This window comes from Corapipo altera, unplaced genomic scaffold (genome assembly GCF_003945725.1).
Source record: "Corapipo altera isolate COAL_440 unplaced genomic scaffold, ASM394572v1 326, whole genome shotgun sequence".
In the NCBI taxonomy this organism is placed as follows: domain Eukaryota; kingdom Metazoa; phylum Chordata; class Aves; order Passeriformes; family Pipridae; genus Corapipo; species Corapipo altera.
The window spans coordinates 28,550-50,366 of NW_020884945.1; the positions used below are offsets into that span (position 1 = coordinate 28,550).

Below are 21,817 nucleotides of genomic sequence, written 5' to 3' on the forward strand. Positions count from 1 at the left end.
AAGAAAAAAGAAAAATTTAGAGAAAGAGAAAAAGAAAAAAGAAAAAAAGAAAAATTTAGAGAAAGAGAAAAAGAAGAAAAAAGAAAAAAGAAAAAAGAAAAAAGCATAGGTTTTATTTGAGACCAGAAGCACCACAGAAAATACAGCAAATAACGGATTAACTGTAAGCATTAATTTCAGGTTTCTGTGGCTACTTTGAATCTTAAAGAAATTTAGCTAAAGGAGAAAGCTGCACTTAGCTCTAAAGATGCATCTCTTGACATTATGTCTTACCAATATTTATGAACTAAAAATTATGCAATATCGGTTATAAATAGGAAGACATTTAAAGGGTTAATTAATTATCTGTGTGTTTGCACAGACATTAAATGAGCCTGCACTGTAAAACATTATGAGAGATCTCTCAGATCTGAGAAAAGGGAAAGATTATTTTTAAACAAATTAGGATCTGTCAGCTTGCTCAGATAGAAAAACAGAGATTCATGGAAAGGGAAGAAGAAACAATAGCAAATACTGCTTGCAACCAAGATTTTCAAAGGATTCAGTAGCATTTAGAGCTTATTTTCTCCAGTACCTTTTAAAGAATCCAGCCCTAATGTGAAAAATAATGCCCCTTTGCTTGCATACAAGATGTATGGAGACAGGCACTCTCCATGATTCTATCAGACTGATCTACTTAAACCCAGTACACCATTCCCTTAATATTGTTTATAGCAGTTTGAATTCTGTCAGAGTTGAGAATCGTTTCCATTTTCTTCTCTTCTCCCATCCTCATATCATCCTGAGTCAGCTCCTGCAGAGAGTGAGGTCAGTGTTGGGGGAAGCAAGGGGAAAGGCAATTCTTCCTGAACATGGATGCAAAAATTCAGCTTTGGCTGCAGCTCACTGTGAACCAACCTCATCTAAAGGAAGGCAGCAAAGGCAGCACTTACCTCGTGGTTGTGTAGCTGAAGAGGTAGACAAGATTGTCCATCCTATAATAAACCCCAGCTGTGCTGGCACAGTTACAGAAACCTTCTCCAGACCAGGCTGTGTGCCAAGGCATTTGCAGTTACCCCTAAGAAGCCAAATAACTGAGCCCAACCACGCTAGATATTCCAATGCACGCAAAAAGTCCTTTGTAACCTTGTTATGTCTGAAAAAAAGTCTGCCTATGGAGTGAAAAAAAAAAAGAAGTGTTAAATTCGAATCGTGCCCTGTGGTAGAGCTGTAACCCCTCAGGGGACAGTTCTCAGAGAAACCTCCACCCAAAGAAACCCGAGGTCGGATGTGACCCGACTGAAAGAGCCCTTGCTGAGATCAGGAGGGGACTTTTGTCACTGCTGTGACACCATGTAAATCCACAAAAGGCAAGTTTAGCCCTCAGGCTTCTGCCTGTACACCCTGAGCCCAGGAAGTGTAAGTCCTCTGTAAACTTTATGCCTATTGTCCAGCAACACCTGTTCCCAAGAGTGAGGTTATGCCAAAAAGTGCTTAAAAAGAAATGGAGCTGTATGTAAGCACAGGGAACAGTATGCCAGTGTGCTCCAGTCTTATATAAAAGAAAACCCAGCTATTTGGGGATTGAGAAATGCTTCTTCCCCCTCCTCCCTCTCCTGTAAATCCCATTACAAAACCAAATGCATTGCAGACATTTTTAGAATGCTCTTTTTTTTTTTTCCATGTTCAGCTTGGGACGAGTGGTGACTAATACTCAGCAAAGGCCATGGGTTTCAGCCCTGCCCTGCCTATGCCTATGTATTTGGGGAGGATCTGAATCAATGTTTTGGAAGAAAAACTCCCAAACATTGGGCAACATGGTGTGTATCTTGGCTGCCTCTAGGTTTCACCTGACCCTTGGAGCACTACAGCTCATTCCCATCCGGAATGCTGACGGGGGCTGGAAAGGGTTCAGATGATGTGCCGTAGGGCTGACCTTTTCCTGAACCTCATAACAAAGTGTTTACTGAAGCCCTGCCCTGAGTCCTCTGTCACCACATCCCGGGAATCACTCAAGACTACAATGAACAATTTTACATCAAACCATCTCTTGCCACCCCATTTTAGGTTGTGATGCTTTAGATCAACGTTCTACAGAACTGCAGCACATCCATTACGCTTTAAGAGGAGAGCTGCCTTGGTTTTTTTTTCTCACTGAACTCACAAGACAACAGCCTTTGTCTCCTGCCTCCTTCCCCTCGTACCTATTCCCTTCTCTAAACTCAGTAGCACAATTTGTGTGACTTCTCCTCATGAGCAGCAACCAGAGATGCCATTCTTAGGGCAGGACTCACCTCAGGCAACAGTCAAGTCCTCTCAGCAAGGTTCCCCGGAACCAGAACTCAAGTTCTTTCAAAGGGCAATGTACAGACATCACCTTGCCATTTCATAGTGCTGTAACACTGGAGAAAGGCCTGTCTCTCTACTCATCATATAAACAAATTGAATGGTTCAGAGCAATTCCAACCTCTGGGAAACTTCATTCTCTGCTGTTCCAAAGCTACAACAACTGTGGCATAAGTTGGGGAGAAAAATTTAATCAAGGTATCATGTTAATTGGTTACAAATGTGTAAGTTTAAATTTCTGGGAAAAAGCAATTGTTTTCCATCAGAAAAGACATCATTTTTGGGTCATTAACCCAAAGTTTTCTTGTAAAATGCTGCCCACCAGCAGCAATGAGGACATTACCAATACGTTCCTTTGTATTTAATAAAATCAATCATTATTAAATATTACAATGACAGAATGAGGAGACACAGCACACGGGGGAGAGCCCCAGACACATCAGACTCACTGCACGTGAGCCTCTGTGTGTGCACTAACCCTTTATTTAAGAGGGGTAATTAGCTCCAAACAGGGATGTCAGCAGGCCAGAGATCTCAGACCAGCTGGCCTTTTTTTTTTCTCTGGTGTAAAGGAAAGAAGTCAGAGGGATTTCAGAGCAAAACTGAGTGTACAGTTCTTTTAAGAGACAGGTGGTATAAGCCAGTATAACTCTATTTTTGCAAAAAAACAACATATTAAAGCAGGGGAAATGTCTCTGCATTAAATACAAGTAACAGGGGATGGCCAAGGTCAAAGACAGTCGGCTTAGAGTGACTCCCTGATGTCACTTCCAGGCACACACCAACATGCCTGAGGTCAGACATGGTCTGTAAGTCCACTCACAGTTCATCAGACCAAAAGACCACCCACTATTTAGCTAGGGGTTTTTATTGCTTCCTCAAAACATGTTTTTCTATTAAATTCTTGGACTAGTTTCCTAAGACGGGAAATAAAAACAATGAGAAAAGGAGGTTGGATTAACTCACACACAATTTTTTCCACTGCACTGAAATATTCAGCACTGGACCAGTGCGGAATAAGCAATTCTCAGGTCTGTGCTCCTGACTGCCCAGCTCTGTCTGGGGAGGCAGCTATTTCCTTTGCCTGATAATGAGCATCATTTTGGCTCAGTGGCAGTGACCTTCCTAGGCTTGTCCAGTCTGACCTTATGCTGTGTCTCAGGGGGCTGGCAACTGATGCAGATGGAATTCTCCCTCACTGCCTTTTATGAGGAAGGGAATATGCTGTTTAAAAAAGAGTATTAACCAGATTTCAGCACAGCCACCTATTATTTTTGTTATTACACTGGGCATTGTGTGGCAAAACTGAAGTCAAGTCCTCTAAGAAACATTGTCTGGAGTGAAAATTCAGCTTAATCCCCGAGATGATTTATATTACTTGAAAGGAGGTATTTCTTCCATATCCAGTGGCAATGCAAAGGTTAAAAAACATAAGTCTAAACCACCACATTAAAGAGCATAAACCCCTTTAGCAACAGGTTCTTTCTTTCCACCTCCCTTATCCAGCAGAGTTTGGGTTCAGCCTAGTTTCCAGTATCTGCTAATCATGGCATTCATATCAGACACTTTCTTAAGGATAAAAATCCCTAATCCTCTCCTGCCAGTCTCCTCATCTGTTTCAGACAGTACCTTGAGGTGTTCTTCCATTTAATTCCTTAAAGCAAAAACAAATTTAATGCCTGGGATAACAGTGCACAGAGTAGCCAGTGACACCTTCCAGATACACTTTTGGAATTGTGATCCACACCATCCTGGACTAGATGTTTACTTCATAACATAAAAATAGGAACTGTAAAATTGTATAAAACCCTGAGCATAAGACAAGAGCTTCTTAAACAAATAGATGACTTGAGCTATATCAAATTTCAGATTTTGATTTTTTTTTTAATAGAAATTTTGTTCTAGCAAGCACAACACAACTTTGCTGAGCCTGTGTAAGTCAGAGTCTATGGAGTGTCTCTGTCCCAACATGACACATATCAGACTCCTAAATTCTAATCTGGACATCCTTTCTGGCAAAGATCAGTCTTAGAACATGTAAAACAGGGTATTTGTCTTTTAGTAACACAGAGACATGCCCAGTACCTTGAAGAGAACCACAGAGCTTTCATGCTTTCAGACCTTTATCAGATCATTCACACAAGCTCCAGAAAAAGCCTTCTCATTCCTTGAGCCTTCTGCTACAGCTCACTCCTGACATTCCCTGTCCGGACTGGGTTTGAGCTGCAGCCAGGACAGTGACATCAGCATCTACTGCATCCAGTCTCACCAACCAACCACCTTCCCACTTCAGGGAATCTGCTGCTTGTCTAAGAGTTTGAATTCCAAGCTATAAAATTTTTGCATCAAAATTGACACAGCAGCATCTGCTTTATTGCTGGATAAAAAGCACTTTTATGACTCAACCAAATCAGTGGGTCATAGAATCATAAATTCACAGAAACTACCAAAAAGGGGTTGAAAACAAACAGCAGCTTCTATTTCTAAAACATCTTTTAAAGCCTTATCTTGGAACGATGTTAATTTAGCAATAAAGTTATCAACACATGGGATAAGTTTCTTCAGTTTTGAGTGATGAAACTGAAAAACCCACTGCAGTGATTTCCACAGTAGGATTCTCAAACAAAGTCACAGTTGTCATATCTGCCAAGCAATCAAGCAGACTCCATGCAGGTTATTTTGTCTAGCACAGATTGCTGTTAGAGGACTAAAATTTTTGAATAAGCCCCTTCTAATTATGCCAAAACTTCAGGAAGATTTTACAATTTAAGGAACCATATTATGTGCTAAAGGGTAAACTTTTTAAGGGCGGTTGGCAGATGCCCAATGATACCCAGTATTGCCACTATATTCATGAATTCATTTTAATTCACACTTCAACCAGGCACTCTCCTTTCTACCCCTGTATCTTTCACTATGTTCTCACCTTTGCTTTTCTTCCCCACGTTCTGTTATCGACTTCACACGTTTCAGAAGGAATCAATAAGAGAACTACTTCCACATCTCACAGATCTGTTTAGGAAGCTTGCTTTCTGGTATCTCTCTCTCTTGTGGGCACTCTGACATCTGATAAAGGATAAACCTTTTCCCAGGGTATCCAGCTCCCACTCAACTGTCTGTTGCCATGGCACGTGTGGTATCTCTGCTTACTTTGATGGCAAATGCAAGTGACTCCAGTCTCTCACTGTCAAAGTTTTCATTACCATGATCCAGGATTTTCTTCTGCTTCAACCCAAAACAAAGACTAGAGCAGATTCAGTCAGACAGATACATTGAGAAAAGCCTTTGGCTCCTTGGGAGGAGTCAGCCTGTCAGGGTAGTCCAAATGTTTACTTGGTCATGATTTTATCCCAGATGAAGCACAGCCAGTTTCATCTCTGTGTTTAAATTGTTCAGGCATTTAAGAGGCTTCTTGCTTGGAAAGACAGAAGAAGAAACTTTTTTCTTTATTTATATCACGCTGTTTCTTTACATAGCCCTTTCACTGCATTTATCAAGCTTATTTTTTGTTTTCCCAGTGTGATGTAGATTTGAATTCACTGCTTCATTTCAGACAAATTCCTTTTTTAAACACTAACATCACATCTGCCTGATGCCAGCCCCAACTATCAGGTAACAAGGAAGCCAATGTGGCAAACACATGACCCAGAATCATTTTACCACAAAACTCACTGCCAGCAGACCTGCATCTTCACCTGTTCATGCTTTTAGTTAATGAGGCTGGTTTAGCTCTTCTCCAGGGCCAGTTTCCCACACAAAATGTTGCAGCCAATGAAATAAGCCCCTGCATAAAGCTGTATTATTTCTGGTGAAACAGATGGATGTGGCAGTTACGGAGCGAGGTAATGAGCCTCTGAAGAGGCTGAAGGTATTCTGCATTTGAGAAGTGAAGATAAGACAGCAGGGTCTGCCTTCCCAGCTCAAAGAGCAGGTACAGATTTGTGCATACCAGGTATTATATAAATATATGCACGTGGATGACTGCACACGAGACCAATTGGCCTCAACATGAGAAAATGGAGATGCAAGTAAGAGGACCATATGGACATCCATTATCCACCCCAAAAAGGGAGTCCCAGACCCCACGCTGACTCCATCCCAGGAGGCTCTGCACTGAAAGCCCAACCCTCCTCTCCCTGATAACAGAATGGTTGAAGTTGGAGGGGACCTCTGGAAGCTGCCTTGTCCAACCCCCATGCACGGGAAGGCTGCCCAGTGAACGCCCCAATGGCTTCTGGATATCTCCAAGAGCAGAGATTCCATTTTCTGAAGCACATGAGGAGGTCAAGGTGGCCTTTGGCCCCTGAAGCACTTGCCAAAGTTCAGTACATAAAATCTGGAAGATAAAATTTGCTCTTAATAGAAAGTGTGTTTTCCTGAGGAAGAACATTTTATTTCCTGAAAACCAGAAAAGATGCAAATTCAAAATGTTTTAGCCTTTATGATTAAGTTAGAAACAATGCCACATACAGGCAAGACAGCAGTTTCTAAAAGGTTCTTTTGGCTGTGAAGGGTTTTTAAGAGCTTTTTTTTAGCCAACAAAACATACATATTTATTTAATCTTTAAATAGAATTAATCTTGAAGGAAGCATACGTTTAGATCACAGGGAAAGAGCATGAAATTCAAACAAATTACTCTTCAAATCTAAGATAGAATGGCTTACAAAGCCTCAAATTCCAGGACTTTAGTCATTCCAAATACCCCTTTAAATATGAAAATAAAATGAGAAAAGCATAAAGCTCTTCAGACAGAAAGCATTTTTTGAGTGCTTTCCACTCCTGGTGAACTGGCATGTTCTGGCTGTAATTTTGCCTTCAGAGAACTCAGACATTTAATTCTTTCAGAAGATTGAATCAATGAACTAACAATTACTGTAAGAAGACTTATGCTGGCTGAGGATGTGATCCTCAGGCTTTTTGTTTTACGACCTCAAAATAAATTTTACCATGTCATCCTTGCCATCACCACATCGCCTCAGGGCAAACGGGAGCTGATTCTCTGAGAAACCAATTTTCATCTACTGATGGTGGAACCAACTAAATCAAACCTGACATTTTAAACTTTAAAGAAACATTCAGAGCCTTGGAACCGTACTGTTTATGTTCTAGAAATGACATTGAGGTCATTTAATATTTTTTCCTTTGGGGGGGAAACAAACCGCAACAGCGTAAGAAAGCCTCCATCCAACCTAAGAGAGGGAAATACAAACTGGAAAAACTGCCAAGAGAGAAGATAACAAAATACTGGCATCTGGAGAGCTGTCTGCTTGGCAAGCATGAATGTCATTTACAAATGTTTGCTCTTAATTATATTCCTGGAAGACTTGGGTGAATAACACTGTTGTGAAAATTGCCGCTTCCAAAACACTGCCACTTCATCATGTTGAAATAAATGCAACACTCATGGAAGGGCGAGTGTACCTGAGGATATCACCTTAAAAAGTGGGAACTCGTGCCTCACAATGCCCTGGTACCTGCAAGACAAGGGGGAGGAAAGATGCATCTGGGTACAGGATACCCACTGAACTCCCAGCTCCTCAACAAGCTTCTGGAGCAGGGAGGCAGGGTTGCTGGCAAGGTGCCACCGGGGTTTTTCCTTCCTGCCATGACACAGCCAACACAGAAGGGCACAACTAAGAACAAAGAATTTTCTGAAATGACATCAGAAATGGGATTGAGCCATCAAGTTGATGTCATATGGGGCCCATACAGTCACCAGACTGCACTGGAGAGGTTGGACGTGAGTATTTGCTGACAGCTGAAGGCTTTATAGCTCCTTGCTCATCTCTTCTTTTGGGCAAGCTCCATCTTAACAAGATTTTCCAGGCAAAATAAAAATAAAATGATGGCATTAATAAAATAAGGGTGAGCAAGCAGCTCCATTCTGAGAACAGTTTGGCAATTTCAGAAGAAATATGTCTCAACTTCCCCAGCTGAAAACATTAAGGACAAAATATTTTGGGAGGAATGTTTTATCCAGTCAGAAACAAAGATGGAAACATACCAAGCAATGATTTTGTGATGCCTCCCATACTCAGCACATTGGGGGAAAGACAAGATGATAAACAGAGCACAGTGAAAATCCCAAGGCTTTGAAAGGGGCCAGAGCTCAAACCCCATGATATTAATACTGAGGTGCACCAGCCTATATGACTAAGGGCAATAAGAGTGAATTAATCTAAGTTCATAAATTCCTATTGTTTACAAAAGGATGCTTCTTAAAACAACATCCTTGGGAGAACAAAACAGTATCTGTTTCAGTCTCAGTAGAACTTCTTAAATTAAACACCCATCTCATAAAAAGTGAGGATGTCCTTTCCCAACTTCTGGAGCACTGTGTTCTCCCATATTTTCATTTTTCAAGTTGCTTAACACCCAGAAGCACAGTCAAAGTCTCCTCAGGGTTAAGCTCATTGCCAGAAGCAGGAGTCACCAGCCCATTGCAGAAAGGTGAGGAGAGACACAGAATCCTAGAACAAAGCAGAATTCCTGATCCTATTTCTGAAGGATCTTCTCAAACACAGAAACGGAACCCAACTGAATGAAATACCATAAAGTTCTTGGGGCTTCTTATTTAGAGGGTGTCTGAGCCACAGCACACTGCACTCACCTCAGCCTTGGTTTGAACTGCAGGCTCTGGTCTAGGAAAATGGGACACGAACAAGGGTCACACAGCTGTAGGTGACCCTCCAAGACTTGAATCCCAGGCACTGCCAGCAATAACTGCCGGGATGGATTAAAGGAGTTAAGAGATCCCTACTTGTTTGTTTGGCTGTGTGAGAGGAGCCCTCAGGGCACCACACACAGCTCCGCTCACTTCCTGCCTACAGGAACAAAACAATTGGGAAAGAAAGTGCTTAACAACACATCTGCAACAGCCCTTCGGTGACTGCTCTGTCCAGCGACTTCACCATGCTTCTTGGACCCATCTTCTAGAAAAGCAGATGGCTGCACTGTCAATCTGCAATGTTACTATTTTCCCATCACTACTCTCAGCACAGAAAAAAAAAAATAAATTACCCTTATAAAGGTAACACGCCTCAAATTCTGTAGCACAGACTCTGGGACTCTGTCTGCTTTCAAAATGCCACAGGTTTGCTCTGAGGTGACAGTGCAAGCCCAAAGTAGTGCTTCACCCTTCTTCCCACTGCACCATTCTGCTTCCCTAGTCCCTGTCTGGTGTCATGGATGTACATCCCTGTACATAAATCCATCTAAACACATCCATGCCTGCCCATCGTATAGTCTTCATATTTGTATTAACAATTGAGTTGGTCTTGTCACGGACAGAAATAATATTGCAAACGAATCAAGATTTCAGTTTGCTGAGGATTGACATTGGTGAAACTTATAATTGATGTGAAGTTTGTATTGCTTCACCTTTAAAATGCTCTTTAGCAAAATGCCATCAAATTCAAAATATTTGCTGTTAACAGGATTCTTGCAGGGTCCAACACACAACAAATTTCAAAGGACAAGCTTGTTAATTATTATTTTGAGGTTTTGGTGACAAAGATTACTTTGGAATGCAGGCCAGACCTGCAGAGAAAGTCAACACACATTTTCCAGTTTATCTGACAATATAAGAACACCTGCTAGAAGCTGAGGCAGGGCTTGCAGCAGAGCATGTCACAGCCACTGTGAAAGGATCAGAGTCATGTTGAACATGAACAAGCACAATGGCCACAGTCTGGGCACTTTGACCCACGATGGTATCCCATCGTCTTTCACTGTGATCAACATGATGTGACCTCAAGTGATTATTATGTATTTTTATTATATTCAGCAAGGGATATCTTGTGGCAGCTGTCTTTTCTACTCTGGCAATAAAGGCTCTTCCTTTTGTGCTACAGGTTTTGGCTCCATGAAAGATTAGCTAACAAGAACAGATGAATAATAATGTTAGCCTTAAACACAGGGGACTCTTTTGGAGTTTCCCTGTTTCCTCAGGAGGCTGCTTTCAGAAGTTGTGAGCTATCAACCATGTTTTACATGGCTAATGGAGCAAAAATGCTCCTGTTTGTTTCTTCCTTTTTTAGCCAGCTGTAAAAAAAAAAAACAAAACTCCCTGTTGTGAAACACACAAACACAGTCCCCAAAAAACTCCACCTTTACTGTTTCTCGGCCAAGAAGGCAAACGAACTGTGTGTATCTCACTACCTTCACCTGCCAGAGCGTCACACTGGTTCTGGTCTGTCCTGCTCTTTGGCTACCAGCTCCCTCTGCCCAGTTTCTGAGGCAGCACAACACAGCACATCCCAGATAGAGCATCAGCGGCATCTCGATGACAGCCATTAACACCCACTCTGAGCAGTCTTCTGCCTCAAAAGGATGTCACTCATTAGGTCTTTTACCTCCTTCCTCCTCAGCGAAGAACCGCTTTCCGTCAAAGCAAATCAACACAAGAAGAGCTAGAAACGCTCACATGCTCTGGTACCCTCACCGCTTCAGACTCGTTTATTGTGCAAGGCAATTGTGCTGGTAGAGCCCTAAAAATAGGTCCTGAAGCAAGGGCAAGAAAAGCCCGGCATGACTCTCCTCGGAATGTCCAGATCATCAGTTACAATACCACGATTAGCAGCAGTTTGGATGGTTTGCCTGGACAGTTTGGTTCTGTTATTTCTGCAAATAATACAAGGAGGAAGATGGAATAGCAGCAACAGAGAGTGGCCAGGGAGAGGAGGAACACGTCAAAGTGTGTTCTCTTGCAAAGGGAGAAGGCATTTTCTTTTCAGAACAAGGTCAGTAAAAAAAACAAACAAACAAACAAAAAAAAAAAAACCCAAAAAAACACACCAAACAAACAAATAAACAAACAAACCAAAACAAAAACCCCAAACCAAGAACAAATAAACACAAAAAACCAATCTCAAAACCTGAGGAGAAAATAATAATGGGAGAAGGAAAGAAACAAAACAAAGCCCATGATGTTTTCAGTGAATTGCTTGGCCAGACACCATCAGAACATGCTGTTCCAAGTACCTTACAAAACCAACAAGGGAAGGCCCTTTACAGCTGGAAAACGTTTCCTTGCCTCCAAGAAAATGAAATGCTTCTTGAATTTTTGTATTAGTGTAGTTGGGGGAAAGTTGCAACTCAGTATTCCCCCCCTCCAAAATAAAAAAAAAAGTACCACCCTTCCCCCCCTCCATTTTTTCAAAATGTGTTTCCTCCTCAAAAAGATCAATTACTTGGAGCAGCCAAGATTATTATTAATTTAAAAATTACTACAGTATCATATTAGGATAGCACTAATAATGACAGATTTAATCTATCATGATCTTCTCTATGAGAACTTACATTCCTGGTTGGTAGAATGAGAACTACAGTTCCAATGGATTCCAGTTACTTTTTTCATCTCTGTAGATCAATGCATACTATATGTATTTGAGCTATTAGCACTTTTATTTAGATTATATTTAGATTTTAATATCCCCTTTAAAATATTGGCAGATGGTTTATATTTATGCTGTTTCCAGGAGCAGAAAAAAACCCAAACCAGCACTTTCTGTTATGCTTTTATCACCCCACACTTACCTGGTCATTCACATCACCCAAGTTCCTTAAATGAAGGGCTTTACTGTCCAGACTTGCTATCAGCCCTCAGTTGGCTTGAAAATCAGTTCTGAATTGCAACTGGAGGCAAACTGAGGACCTTGTAACTGGTAGTGAATAAAATCAGTTATCTGAACCATTTCAAGCAATGATTGGTTAAGTGTTCTTGCCTTTGGTTAAGTGCTGCTGGACTTCAAAAGCCTGGGAAATGCTGGTCTAAAGACACTTGTACTGAAGACACACCAGGGTCCCGCTAAGTGCTTTATAATGTTTTGAATTTCAATGAACTCCCATGTGTCTCACGTGCCAAATCATAGCTGGCCACCTCTGTCTCATCACTCCAGTGCAAAACCAAGTGGCAAATCACTTCTCTTGAACATGACATTATGTTTCCAACTGCTGGTAGAAATGGTCCAAATCAACTGATTCCACTGAATAAGACAACAAGAAAGCAGCTTCCTGATCCATCTGATCCAGAATTACAGCCATAGAGTAAGGCCAAGACTTGTTTTGACCTGGATTTGAAAGACCTTGCCCTCCACTTTATGCCACCTCCTCCCAGTAGCCCAATTCCCCAGGGCCATTGTAAACTCTAGAGTTCCAGCCTGGGGATCACCAGGGTGCAAGAACAGTGGGAGCTGAGATGTACAGAAGATTACCCCACTAGATCTACTCTCACTAAACAAATAAAGCCCTTGGGCAGACTTTTAGTCTCTCAAAAAAACACCAAACAAGGTTCAGAAGCCAAGTGCCAACACTGATTTTACCCTTAAAGAAACACACAACATGATGGAGACTTGCCTACACCAGGATCTCAAACGGGTGGCAGCTCCTTGTAATATCACTTATGTGCACCCATCACCCCTCCCCTTCCTTCCTAGCTCAAAATTAATTCCATCAACATGAAAACAATTCGACTTAATTGCAATTGCATCATCTTCTGCGGGATCCCACTGCCAACGCTGCCATCTGAATGTGCAGTTGCTAAGGCAACGGGTGTGAAGAGCATGTTTTTGTGCTGCCACATGCACCTGAGCTGTGCCAACATCCGAGCTCCTGCAGCTGGGGTGGATTTAACGCCTTCCTCCCCAGGAGCAGCCTGTCCTTACTTCCATTGCAGGGTTGTGGCAGCCAGCCCTTGGCAAGCAGCTACTCCTCCTCTGCAGAGAGACACCTGCACGAGAGGGACAGATGGCTGCAGCTCAGCTCAGCAGGATCAAGCAACAAGGATGCTGGAACAACTCAGCTCAAACATGCAGCAGTGCCAGACTCCATTTGTAGGAGGTTCAGGGCACTGAGTTCATCATGTACATAATTAGTGAGGAAAGAAAAAAATCCTTTGCCATCATTTAAGAATTTTGTTCTGAGAGTTTCCCATCTACCTGTTGTTCCCCTCTCATCTACTTGCAACACACAAACAGAAGTTTGCATCACAAACTTGGACTACATGGTCTCTGCCTTGACAATTTTAAGCTGGAAAACAAGATTAATGTGTACAGAAACCTTCCCTTCAATCTCTCCGACTACATTCCAGGGCAGACTGCTTCCCAGAGTTCAGCTCTTAATACCTTTCCTATTTCTTTAAGGTGAAGGGTTTAAACTTAAGTCAGAGCCTACTTTGCCTGTGACCTTTTATACCACTTTTGAGTCTACAAGGCTTAAGGTCTTCTATAAAAATTAAGGTGCCCTGCAACCATATATACACATGTACATTTGGCAAAGAAACAGCTGACTTAAAACTTTTCCATAGATACTGAGCTGTAGCTGAAGATCACAAGCTAAATGTGCTTTTAATGGCACATAAAACTATTTGTAACAGTGGCAAACAGCCTCTCTGCTGCTGCACTTGTGTAATCACAGCTAATCACAGCATACAAAAGCGCCTGTTAAAACAATCTCCAGTGTAATCCAGGAAGTCCTAAAATCCTCCAGTACCCCTGTACAAAGCAATCATGGAGTGCATGTCTGAACATACCCACTGAGGGTTATTATTTGGCCTGTGGAGGACAACATCCATGGTGTTAAGGTCTAGGATGTGACAGACACATAAGGAAAAGAAGCCCGTTAGGATTTATTTCATCTCAGTGCAAGGCCAAGTCTTTCACAGCCCTTTTCTCCTACAAACACATCCTAGAGAAGCACAATGAACAAGGAAGCTGCAAGACACTGGTGCCTGGATCACACAACCTGCGACCTGAAACCGCCTTTGTGTTCCCATCAATGTTTGAGGAACATAAAAGGATGTGTGAGCTCCCTCAAAGCTCAGCAGAGGCTCATCACCTCTCTTTGAAGTGCATTTTCTCACCTGTCAGATACAGGCATGTTCCACATGCGCCAGTGTTTCCAGTACAAACACAAATGTCACAGCACACGGAGCTTTGCAACTTGTGCTCATCTGCAGTTGAACAAGAGTCAATAACCACCAACAGAGAAATGTGAACAAGCCAAAACTTCAGCTATTTCAGCACATGACAGCAACCTTTGCAGAATAAGTAATATTTTCAAGAAGAACAATAATTGGATCCTACAAAGCTTGAGGGGTGAGGAGGAGAGGTGGGCAGGGACCCTTATTTTGATTAAGCAAGAGCATTGCTATCACCTCATATTTTTGGCTGGAAAGAAGTGGCTGAAGGGATTAAAAAAGCATGTTCAGATCTGAAAAATGGATTATTAAATCAAGAGCCACACTCCTGAAAGGAGCTGGGGGTATGGAGAGAGGTCTGGCAAGCCAGGTAAGTGTCACTATACAGAGGGGCTGTTACAATCTAAACACTTTGTCACACAGAAGGCAGCAATTTCACTAGACTGTACTGAGTCCACATCACTCTGCCATGCCATCTCATGGCATCCCCCTTTAATGTCCACTCTCCTCCAGCTCTGGATTCTCCCCAGGCCCCATCCTGGCAGGTATACCAGGGTGTGATGAGCTGCCATTCTGCTCCATACCCCGAAGCTGTTCTTTCAGTGCATGGTCGTGCAACTGCTCCACCCCTGGTGCGGTGCCAGGACCCTCCCTCCCCTGCCAGCACCCCTGGACTCTGACACAAGTCCCAAACTTAAGCAGACGTCTCTGGTCTTGTTCACAGCCAAACTGAAAAGCAGGGTTAGACTGCAGCAACACTGCCACAGAACTGGCAGAGGAATTAAATGATGAAGAGCATTATCTCTGAGAGGCGTTTAACCCAGGTGTTCTTACACCTGACAGCCAAGTTTTTCATGATGCTCATTCCACAAAATTTATGAGGACCGGGATACTGTTAAATATTCTGGAGGGCTGTGACCACAAATCCTGTGGAATAAGGAACATTAATGCAAAATCTGTAAAGGTAACCCAGACTAAGTGCCCAGGCAGACATGTCCTGACCCTCCACTACCTTCCAAAGGAGGGTAGAATCTTCTTAGACAGGTAGAGAGGCAGAGGGGGTGTCAGGGTTCAAATCAGCACTTGTAAATAGGAGGATGTTTCAGCTTCTGAGACACTGTATCATTTTCCACCAGTTAGAAGCAAAAAAAGCTGGTGCTGCCTCCAGTAAAGGTGCAGATGCAGAGGTCAGAGCTCCTGCGTTCTCTGGCAAAAACCTCAGTCCCCCTCACAGTGCCGTGGATAAATCACCAACCTGCTCATCCCACACTTCCCAGTTTGGGAAGCAGGGAGACACTTGCTCTGTTTATTCCTACATGCTGTACACACAGCATCTTATTTCCTGGACTTTTCACTTGTATGGTGATAAGCACACCTGAAAACACTGGAAAATTGGTGAGAAGATGGAGAATGGAGCCCATGGCACACAGTGTCTCTAGGAACACGGGGCAGGTTCTCCACCTTCAGCCATGTATCTGATCTTTGACACCAGTGAGTTAATCAAAGACAGCAGTGTCCCTTCTGTGGCCTGGACACAAGAGGGTTTTCTTGGGAAGCAGTTCAGCAGTCCTGTCACACAGTGTCTTTCTGTGCTGTCTTACCGAACACAAACCAGCTCTGTCTTTCCAGAAAATAAGGGTGGAATCACAGCCCTTTCGTGAAGAGAAGATGCAGATGAAAGCAAAATGGGGGCTTATAAAACACAGGGTCAAGCAAGGGAGCCAGGAAAGCACATGATAAGACTCATTCTGAAGGATCAGGCTATTATTTTCCTTTATGAGTAACTAAAGAACACTGTTTACCTCTGAAGCAAGCTTATCCACTCTTTCCCCACATGCCTGCCCTGGTTGGAGGATCACTGCTGTTTGTTTAACACTGACAAAGAGGTCCTTGGGATTTCATACTTTTTGCAAGGTCAGTGAAAAAAAAAAAAAAAAAAAAGAGACAAACCTGGGGTTTAGTTAAAAATGAGACAGACAAAATATCCGTTGAGCAGAGTGACTGTCATTCCCGGGTATTCTCACCCCATGCTGAGCAGGACCACCACACAGAGGCAGTGTTTGCCTCGGAAAGGGGTTAGCCAGGACAGGTGGCTGAGGACATCCCAGGGCCGGCTGAGATAGCAGGGGGGCAAGAGGCTTCTCCTGCCTCTTGGCAGGACACAGCTGCCCCCAGCCCCACCTCAGCCTGGCAGAGGGAGAGAAACTCCAGGGAAATCACAGGAAAAGAGCAGGATGTATTTTGACACTAATATCAGTGGGCAGGAAAATTGCCCACTAACGGGGAGAATCTTTCTTATTTTTTTTCCCCCCTCACAAACAAGCAGGTTTTCCTCACAGAAAATGTCAGGGGGGTTGTGTCTTATGTTACAGCTTTTGATTTAAATGATTTGGGGCTGGTTCTAAAAAGGAGAGTCCCTCGGCTCTGCATGAGGTTTTAAAAGCCTGCAAAATCAGCCATTTACAAATCTTTGCTCACAGCCTGGGCCTTTCTGGACAGTTCTGATCAGCCCCTTCATGGCATCCCCCACAACAGGCAGAGTTTGCTGTCCCTCTGCACTGGTGTGGAGCAAGCAGAAGAGCGGGGATATTTCCCTGTTAAGATGCCAGTAAAAGTGGCAAATAGACACAAGCATTACTGTTTGCTTGCAAGACAATAGCTGTTCATTTGGAATACAAAACCCCTGGTGTGTAATTGAGGTTTTACACGAGTCAAAGGCAAAATGCACAGTAACTTCAGCATAGCCATACAGAGACCAGAGATGATATCGATCAACAGAGGAAAACTCTCCACTCCCTCTGGGTGTTGCCGTTGAGGTTTCACCAGAACCAAACTGAAACACAGCCAAGGAAGAAGGTGTCAAGTCCACAACAGAACAATGACTTGCTCAGACTCTTTTTCACTCCTACTCTCTCCCCCAGTAGAGACACCTCCACCTTGGTGGAGGTGTCTCTACTGGGGGAGAGAGTAGGAGTGAAAAAACAATCATCAGTTACCTTTGGGCGCTTCCATTCAACTTTCCTTGGTGGTGCTGACTGATAGAAAAGGGATCCATCTGAGGCTGGAAACTCAGGATCTTCGAAGAGCCGTCTCTGCTGGATACACTGCTCTTTCAGCTCGTGGTACTTCTGATCTCTGAAGAGTTGCACTGATGAAGGCATAGCTCCCTGTCTAGGTAAAATGAATATTGGCTTGTACAAATTACAAAGGCTCCTTAAGGTCCATAGATGATACCAGTCATTAACACATATTAACTTGTTTCAAAGGAGATTACTGATTTATTTAAAACAAAACAACCCAGATTACAAATTAGATTATGTTAAAGTAGTGGACTAGAAAATTGTAAAACCCAAAAAGATCCTATATATAAGGGTCATATTTTTGTCTGAAGAGAATTCTTATCAGGAAAGAGTCCAGATCAGTCACAAACCCAGCATTTTTCTCTGTCTGATTGATTTGTAAGGTAACAGAGCAGGGCTTGGCTCTCAGTCTGCACCATGTGTGAAGGGCTGGACCATCTTTCTGTCTTACATTCTTCTTCTGGCCACTAAAGCTCTAATGATCTACTCCAACTCTTATGCCTAAAAAAACCCAAACCAGATTTCTATGGTTCTCCATCTCAATTTAAGTGACGATATTTTGGCTTGTACTATTGTCTTTGAACTTTATGTTACATTTCAGGGAACTGAATTCCCAGAAGTAGTAAATAGTTACAAATAATTGGTGAGAGTTTAAAATACTTTAGAAAGCACAACAACACTAAAAAAAGATGAAAAAATGTCCTCTCAGGACTTAATTCCCAGAGTCCTGATTATCTAACCTGACAAGTTTATGGTTGCAGCCACAGAGCTCAAATAAACTGCTTTAAAACATTTTACAGTTGAGAAATAAACTACAGAAACCATTCAGGATAGTTTGAAGCTTGAAAGACATGAGGGATATTATCTCTCCTTCAAGAAAGGGAGTGGTGAGAGCATCTGAACTTACTCTGGAAGCTCCTCCGTGTCAGTTCCTCTCCTCTTCCTTCTGGACACAGGTCAGAGATTTATCTCCCCTTCCTTCAGTTATCTACAGCAATAAAGACAAATGCAAGTTGTCCTATGTCAGACCATAAGAATTAACCAGCACAACTGCTCTGGAGCACCACACCACATCCTCCTGGCAGCCCACTTGCTGTGTCCAGCTGGTGCTCCTTAAGCCATTTGCAGCATGAATAGGATGAGATTCCACACATTTGCAGAAAAATTAAACCAAGGCTTTGCAGGTGTGAGCACAAGAGGAGGAATACAGAAGAGTAACGAGCAACACTTGGAAATGTCAAATTTATCATGGTCTTTGTTCTTCTGAGTGAAAGATACCATGGCCTGAGTAGCCTATGGATGGGTTCAACACCCTCTCTTTCTCCCTTTTTCTCACCCTCAACTCCCACCTCCCCTCGCCCGTCCCAATAAATCAAATGGTAGTTCAGTGATGAGAAATATTGCTCTAACACCTTCACTAATGGGAATGAGGAGAGTATTCAGGAGTGCTCTTCTACCTCTCTGCCATTCTTGCAACCATCTGCCCATAAGCATAAGCATGGCCAGATTTCTCCCAGCAGAATCTTACACAGCAAAGTGATAGAACAAAGAACCAGTTTATTCTTGATATTTTGAGCAGGCAAATCCTTCAAATGCCAGATCATTCTCTGTCCTTTCTCAGGGCAAAAAATCCAGCTATAAATTTTGCATACATCAGGACTGTCATGACTTTGAGTCAAATCTTGATGATGCTGGAATCAGTGGAAAAAATCCTACTCCTTCAGCCAGGCCATGGGTCTCCCTTCCAAAAGTGGACCATGAAGTCCCTTGGTGACTGTGTAATCCAGCTTCAATAAAGCAAAACTACACTTAAAACTACACTGATACTATGGCATTTTTAGCAAATTCCTTTTTCTTAAGGGCTATTTCACAAGAGCATGGGGGAATGGGTTCAAACTGCAGGATAGCAGGTTTAGATGAGATATTAGGAAGTAATCCTTCCCTGTGAGGGTGTTGAGGTCCTGGCACAGGTTGCTCAAAGGAGCTGTGGCTGCCCAGTCTCTGGAAGGCCAGGTTGGATGGGGCATTCAGTGGAAGGTGTCCTTGCCCACGGAAGGGATTGAAAGTGGATGGTCTTTAAGGTCCCTTCTAACCCAGACCATTCCATGATTCTATTATTTTCTTTTTATTTATGTCCCTCAAAAAAAAAAAGTCACAAGGCATCTCACTTGGCAGGTGGCCTCCCAAGACAAGGTAAATAGACTTGCTTCCCCTCACAAATTGATTTTCAATTTCAAGTGCAGAACAACTTGTTAATTATACAGAGATAGCTCAGGGTCCACAAAATATAGTTTGACTAATTTGGGTGGGATAGAAATTATTTCATGATAACTGGCATTCTCGCCTATTAAAAATTCCCCACAAGCTAACTAACAGTCTAAACCGAGCCTATTTGTTTTTAAAATAGCCCCTGGGTGACAAGGTTTCCAGCTGTCACTGCCTAATTCATTGAGATAGGTCTTTAATGACCTCATTCCCCTGCCCTTTCTCTCTCACTGTCTGCCGGACTGGAATGTGAGTCCTTCCAGGATTAACACCCCATTACACAACAGTCAGTGTCCTGGCACTGCACAGAACGTGGTGATAAAGCACAGCACGTGAAATCAGGCTGCTGTCTGCTCACCCTGGGCTGCACAGGGCAGCTCACCAAGGGGAGCCCACAAGGAGGAGGTTTCTCCTGCCTGGCTCTTAACCTGCCCCTCCCCACACTCCCTGTGCCATCCAGAGCACACAGTGGAGTGCATGTCTCAGGGACTCAGGCTCCTGGGGCTGCCCAGCCTGGCTGCTTCCCACCAAGGAGACACTGAGCTCTGGAGCTGAACTGAAGTCCCATCACCGTCTGGAAAACCAGTAGAAACCCAAAACTGCCTTTTTTAAACACAGCAAAAGTATCTCTTTATTGTTGGAAAGTCCACAGTCAAGAGTGTCAGTGCAGTTTCTATGCAACAGCCTGGTGGTTTGAGCCCTGAGGATGGAGGACCACAGCTGAGCCCTCCTATCCTGGTGTGTTCACCTACCAGGACGTGGCCTGAGGCAGACAGCAAACACTTGGCTCCCATTCCAAGATTATTTTTTTTTAAGCAGTTCCCAGTTTTTGACCCTCAGCTGATCACTGAAGCTCCCAAAATAAGATCCACACTCCCTCCTCCTTCCTCCAAGTCACAGCAGCACAGCTTCCCCTGCTCCACACCCAGCAGCTTTACCCTGGTTCAGCTGGCACTCCCAATGCACAGCACTGAGGAAACACTGTGCAGGGCTTGGCAGCCACTCTGTCCAGGGCTGCCTGCACTGCCATGTGATACAGAATGAGCTGAGCACAGTGCAGTGAGGGCTAAGAAACACAGTCCTAAAAATACCATACCCCAGCTCAGAGACACTTTTACTGCTCTGCAGTGAGAAAGGGACCACTCCAGGAGAGGGACAGAAGAGAGAGGAAGAGGGAAAAAAAACAACCCTGAAGAGTTCTACAGGTCAGCCATTCTTACATTTTTTGTTTATTCCCTCACTATATACAATTACAGTTTTACTTTTCATCTTTTCCAGCCTCTGAGCTGAGCTCCCCAGGACTTCTTGTCTCCAGGCAGAACAACTCCACAGCTGCCCTCAAGGTTCCTACAGCACCTGTGGTATCAGCAGAAGTACAGGAGGTCCCACATCTCTCAGCTTTCAACCTCTGAGCTTTAAAGTCTTTGTCTGACCCTCTGTTTCACCAGAGTGAGTTTCCTATTTTGATTGGAAAAAGGGTTTCAGTGGAAGAGTGAAGCTGAGTCAGTGCAGAGTCCCCTCCTGAGCCTGACCATGGAACAATTTCATTTTTACTTACAGTTTATACTCAGAAATGCTTCCCCCATCAGAGACAGCCAGAGAACGACTAAATCACATTCAACACAGCAGCAAATACCAGCTCCTGGCCTTAAGAGCAGCCATAAATTAAAGAGACATTCACTTGAAATGCAGGTCCTCACCAGAGCATTAAGATGAGATTCAAGTGTTACTTCAGTTATCCAACAGTGTTTCTTTACGCTCCCATTTTCCTTTCTTAGCTTTTCTCTTTCCCAGCTGCTGCATGGAAGATCCACAACAAACAACACTGACTTACTGTCCAGACAGGTGTGTGAGGGATAACTACACCCTCACTTCCCCTGGATTCATGCAATAAGCACACAAAACTGAGCAAAAGTCATGTCCCCTCAGCTCGTGTTTTTAGCTCTGCGTAACCAAGTGACAGGCAGGGTAAAGACTCAGGGAGGGCAGTTATTGCAGCTGTTAAGCCGAGCATACCCCCACAGCGAGCCTGTGTGAGTGCCAAGCATCCCGCCCACTCCCATTCCAGCCAGAGGGGTTCGGGAACAGCGGGACCAGTTTTGCCTTAACCAAACCCAGCACTCTCAGTCCCGGAGGCGAACTTTGCCAAGCAGCTGCAGAGAACCCTCGGTGCCAGATGAAACTCCTCTGCAAGGAGGAGGCTTGGTGTGTTGTAACACTTAACATTTT

General features: G+C 43.3%; 1 protein-coding gene across 2 annotated transcripts in view; it reads right to left on the minus strand.

Moving 5' to 3' along the window:
* Positions 1-21,817, minus strand: part of LOC113956154 (calpain-5-like) — a 53,303-nt gene that overhangs the window by 26,428 nt on the left and 5,058 nt on the right. Inside the window, exons 2-3 of one of the 2 annotated variants that reach the window (XM_027662391.1) lie at positions 18,231-18,311; positions 17,240-17,410 (exon numbers count right to left, since the gene is read on the minus strand). In XM_027662391.1, coding sequence (XP_027518192.1) covers positions 17,240-17,404 — 165 coding nt within the window. In that variant the 5' untranslated portion in view covers positions 17,405-17,410; positions 18,231-18,311. Of the gene's footprint in view, positions 1-17,239; positions 17,415-18,230; positions 18,312-21,817 lie in introns of both variants that reach the window. The other variant, XM_027662390.1, reaches the window with a different exon arrangement.